This window comes from Phalaenopsis equestris, unplaced genomic scaffold, assembly GCF_001263595.1.
Source record: "Phalaenopsis equestris unplaced genomic scaffold, ASM126359v1 Scaffold225860, whole genome shotgun sequence".
Taxonomy (NCBI): domain Eukaryota; kingdom Viridiplantae; phylum Streptophyta; class Magnoliopsida; order Asparagales; family Orchidaceae; genus Phalaenopsis; species Phalaenopsis equestris.
Genome location: NW_018243893.1, coordinates 1 through 5,372, shown reverse-complemented (window position 1 = coordinate 5,372; position 5,372 = coordinate 1). Strand labels below are relative to the sequence as shown.

Below are 5,372 nucleotides of genomic sequence, written 5' to 3'. Positions count from 1 at the left end.
GGCGAACCCCACACCAAAAATAGTGCCGACAATCATACTTGTCGAAGAGGTTGAATCAAGCTCACCTACTGAAGTGGCTGAATCGAGCACACCTATTTAACTGACTTAATCGAGCCCACTTGTCGAAATGGATGAACCAAGCTCACTTGTCGATCCAAACATTTTCAACTTCCTCAAAGGGATAACCTAGCTCACCTACACAAGGGCAACTATCAGAGGTTTCATGACTAATAAGAAGTAATTATGACCAATAAGGACATTCGTTAATCTTTTATTAAAGACAACACCTAATATTTGAAACTCTATCTTTTTACCCGAGTACCAGACATAGTTGTTGTACCGACAATACCTGACATCCACATCACAGTTTTTCATCAATACATTAGAGAAATGCAACATATAGTACAAGATGAACTTTTTCAAATATTTTATTAAATTTCTCTCTTATGTATAAAATTAGAGAGGAAAGGATAGGGAGGGGATCTCCTCTTCTCTTTGGATCCTTCTTCTTTCCTCTCTCTGTGGAGATCATTTTTCATCTTCATTTTCTTTTTTTCTATCTCCGAAATCCTATAACTTACGGAAACTCAAATGAGCCGCCTCTCTCTGACTTATCGGAGATTGGAATTTAATATATTTCCTACAGTTTCTTGAAAAGACACCTCCATCTGTCTTTCCCATCATTCTATCTACAATAAAAGGTTTTTTTACCGGGCTATATGTACTCACAAACGATACGAGACCCTATGCCTCAAAATGATTCAACACTCTAGATTAAAATTTACTTATTATGATATATACAAAATCAAATCTCACTTTTATTTTAGTTGTAGAGTCGTTCAACTATTTCACTTGCACTTGTTGCATCCAATTTTTTTCATGAAAGCATACACATGCCTAAAACTAGTGAACGCGACAAAGTTTAAAAGAATCTATGGCATTAAATCTCAATATCAGCGACCTATCTAAGAAAAAAAGAGTGTCCTTAATATTAACTCCTCATCTTTATATAGAGAGTTTTTTTATTAAAAATAAACATGAGTAGGGGTGTAGACAAACCGAACATGAGGGAGCCCAGAGCTTGTTTGTGTTTGACTCGTTCGAAATTTTTAATATTGAAAATGAGCTCGTGTTCAAAATGGCTTGTGAATAACCCCATTCCTATTTGGCTTGATTTAACTTCGAATTTGTTCTTATTAGCTCGTTTGACTCAAAGTTGAGCTACATATGGTATGATTTTTATTATAAAATGTTTTCTAAAAAATAGGAGGTGGAAATAGTTGAATCAACTCTCTGTCTTTATAATTCTTAAATCCAAGAAAGAAGATTCTCTATTTTTAAGTACATATACATATACATGCTACCAAAGTCCTATTTATTTACATATCTGACACCTAAACTTTATTTTTTTTTTAAATGTGTGTTTTTAAATAATTTTTAAAATAAAAAATCAATATTTTCAATACATATAGAAATTTAATATAAAAACTATATAGATAAATATTATTATTTAACTATTTAAGCCAGAAAATATAAATAAACAAATATTTGTTAGTGTTCAATTTGTTTATTAATCAAACTAAAAAAACTATTTATATTTGACTCAATTGCTTAAATTACGAATCAAACTCAAATTATTTAGGTGCCCAACATAAATTATTCGTGAATAATGATTTTTTGTGACACCCTCTGAACGGTCAGCAAGCAATCTCCTTTCGTCGTCGACATTTTCCATGACCTCTTCTATGCATCCTCGCAGTCTTCTTCTGCCCTACAAAATCTCACCTCCAACCCTGCCACCACCCTCTCTTTCTCGCTCCTACTTTCAATGGCCGAAGCGCCTCCGTCCTCCATCGCCGGCACTTTTTCGCCCCCATTACACCTATCGCCGCCTCCTTACTCACGCCATCAATCTTCCGGCAGAAAATCCCGGCGATCCCACCGAAAGGCTTAACCTTGACAGCATCGTCAGTCATGCACACAAGCTGTTTGACGATTTGCCTCAACCGGTAAAGAAGTTCCCCTGGGCCAAAGCGCTGGAGAGCTTCTTCCGCCTCGTGTTCGAGCTTGCCTGCACGGTGGCTAGGTACCTCTCCATGCCAGTACTGGCTGTCTCCTCTTTGAGCGAGATGTCCTACTGTGGTCACGAAAAGAAGCTGGCCTTAATGCCGTTCCCGTTTCTTATTGGGTTTGCTCTTGCTGGTGTGCTTTCCGACACTGCAATTGAGCTCTCAGTTGGCCTCAAGGTTTGTTCAATATCTGGTGCTGTTTACAATTTTGCTTTTCGATGCTACCTATTGATTTGCTGGATAATGTTGTAGGAAGGAGACCTCCCCTGGCATTTGCTTATGGTTGCGACCTTCTTCTTGTTGCTTAAACTACCTGGCCCGTATTACCCTTATTGGGGCAGATTGCTTGTTCCTCACTTCGCGAATGGTGGATTGTGGAGGACGTTATGGCTTATTTTTTTATGGTATAGAAGGGCTGGGAGAACTGGAGTTCAAACTGTGCCTTCTGGTCGTGATGGCAGCTCTTGAGAATAAAATTCCAGACTTTGTAGGTAAAAGGCTACATTTTGAGTCGTTCAAAGAAGTCTTGACAAGTTTTTGTTCACTCTGCGTGCTTCAGGATGGAGTTTAGAATTGCTTTGCCATGACATGCTATTATGAGAGAGTAATATGAGATCAAAATCTTTTTTCTTTCTTAAATTTTTTTCAGATCTTTAATAGTATGTTCTAACATGATAGTTGTAACGTTTAACTCATATTACTCTTTTTTATAGAGATCTTTTCTTGAACTCATAAATATTTTTTGCTTTGCATTATGTTGTATGATATTATCTCATGGAAGGCGCACCAACAAGATGCAAATTATTTAACAAATCTGGAAATTTTATGTTTAACAGTTTATCATACGTGTTATTTTTAATCATGAGGATAATGAACCATTGGAAAGTAGAACAACTAAAGCATCTTTTGTGAGTGTATGTGTTATCATTATTGATTTAGTGTGGCATTGTAGCCAGTTGTGCTGTTTCAGATCTATTAGGTAAAAGTCGCTCTGTGATATTGTCTGTAATGTTCTTAGCTGCATTCATTGATATTTCCATGTCAGCCATCAACCATCATTGTTTATGGTGGAGGTTATTGCCTTCAACTTTTTGTTTGGTATAACCATGAAGCTGAAAGCATGAGAAGAATACTATTTATTCTAATTTGAATTAATATTTAATAGGAACTAGTTCTGTGTTGCTATGTGGCTCCATGAATTAGAAAAGCTATTATGCTGACATTGCATAGGATATAAAGTTAGTGTTGATTCATCCTGGAAGATATCATTTTGGGTTGCACTCTCAGTTGGAGTATGAACTGATTGTTCTTATGATATAAGGAAGAACGAAGTCATTTTTTATTTTTTGTAGAGTAAGCATGTATTGGGAATTTATTTATCTTGGGCATCCTCTATATTCCTAGTACTAGGTTTTTTTCAGCAGGTTTGCATCTATGCAATAAAGCAAAACTAGGTCATATCATTGGAAACCACCTTTTGGTTCCTTCGTTCTCTATGGTGATTAAGCATCTTTCCTTGTTTTTTCAACATTAGAGTTAGGTGTTGGACTTTGATGGGTTGAAATGGACACGAGATCGTTGATAAGGTTTGAGGCATGCACAACTAAGAAGGAAAAGAAGTTTAGAAAGTAGAAGGAAGATGGAAAGAGACGAAGCGGCCGAATGATATTGAAAAAAGTTAGAGAGGTGGGAGGCCTCATCTTAGGCGTGGAATCTATTTACTATATTTGGCTTAATTTTGTTTAAGTGGTTTGATTATGTTTATTTAGTTTTGTTACTCAAAGAAATCTTAAAATCCCTTTGAATTTGTAAGGCCTCTATTTTGAAATTTATGTTATTTAAAGATTAGTTGGTTGTAGTTTGGGCTTCAACCTTGTTGTTGGGATTGACGTTCTTTCAATAATTGTTTGTTAGTTTCTGTTGTTTTTTGAGATTGAGCGTTTGTAGTCACAGGGGCGGAATTAACTTTATTTTTCAGGATGAGCAAAATCATCAAATGTTTAATTGTTTTTAGGCATTGAACAAGAAAATGTATTCAGTAAGGCAAAATTATTAAATCGCCTGCTCTATGTAATAAAAAATTATTAAGTTTTATTGCAAATATAGAAAAATCTCAAGTTTCATGGTGGACAGTTGCTGACCTTAGACATAACCTGAGTCCACTCCTACTTGTAGATCCTAGTAGTTGACCGCTAGAGACTTGTTGGAGCGAGCTTTTAGAAGATCACTAGACCTCAAGATCTTTTTTGTAGCTCCCTTGAAACCTTTTGAAAATTTAGTTTGCCGTCAACCGTGACTTTTTGGAGCCACATGCACTCCTACAACTTTATATTGATTTCATTTGTTACATTTTCTGCACAAAAGATGAAGCCTTTGCTTTTAGGGGGGTTTATGCAGTTTATGATATGTGTCGATTTCTAAACAAAACTTAACAATATAAAATTTTGCTAATTTCAACATTTTCGCAATGCAAGTGTGATGAGCAAGTAATCTAATGAAGCCCAACGATAAAACTATACATTAGCTCTTCTGCTGATACATCCTGTACAACATTAATTAGAAACTGTTACGATGCTCTTCAGATGAGCCCATTGGATGAATGACTCAAGTTCTGCTTGGTTTGATTGGTTCTTGAAAATTAATATACCCATTTCACATTAGTATTACCTATTTCGAACTAGAATAGTAAGTGATAATGATAATTTTATTTGTTTTGCTTGATTTTATTCATATATTACGTTTCGTACAACCCTTACTAAAGGGTTAATTAGATTTTCTTTCTTCACTTTATTTTTTTCTGTATTTTTACTATTACTTATTTATGTTCCGTCAATGTAAAAAATTATACTAAAGTTTGAGAAGCTCTTGACTTAAATGATTTATTATTATTATTATTATTATTACTACTTTAAACCTGGTATTTTGTTTATATTGCTTAGAAACCATGATTGTTATCATCTAACTAATCATAGAAAAGAAATGTCTAACTTTGTGAGAGCTCTTCAGCTGCTTTAGACTTTTCCTCTTGAGGATAAAGAAATGGATTTACAGGCAATCAACTCTGCGGCTTATGAATTTCGTCATTGTTTAGTTCATCTTCGGCTATTGTTTCTTTTTGCAGGCTTGAAGCTTCCATTAATATTTCAAGATGAATTTATTATTTTTATTAGGGGCATTTACATGCATACGACACAATTCTTATGTATTTACATATCTAACACCTAAATATTCATATTTACATGTGCACCACCTTTTCAGCCATAGGTTTATAAAGCCAGTCTTCTATAATTGTAAATAGTAAAC

The 5,372-nt window shown here is 34.8% G+C and overlaps 1 protein-coding gene across 1 annotated transcript; it reads left to right on the top strand.

The window, feature by feature from the left end:
• Positions 1–1,641: 1,641 nt before the first annotated feature.
• Positions 1,642–2,552, top strand: LOC110037850. The gene is made up of 2 exons (XM_020742580.1): positions 1,642–2,246; positions 2,322–2,552. The coding sequence occupies exons 1-2, from the start codon at positions 1,734–1,736 to the stop codon at positions 2,535–2,537; spliced, it is 729 nt and encodes a 242-aa protein (XP_020598239.1). The 5' UTR covers positions 1,642–1,733; the 3' UTR covers positions 2,538–2,552.
• The last annotated feature ends 2,820 nt before the right edge of the window (positions 2,553–5,372 follow it).

Bases quoted from the DNA above. Each gene is read 5' to 3' on its own strand.
- LOC110037850 (XM_020742580.1), top strand. From the start codon at position 1,734: ATGACCTCTTCTATGCATCCTCGCAGTCTTCTTCTGCCCTACAAAATC. The intron at 2,247-2,321 runs GTTTGTTCAATA...ATAATGTTGTAG, and splicing joins AGCTCTCAGTTGGCCTCAAG to GAAGGAGACCTCCCCTGGCA.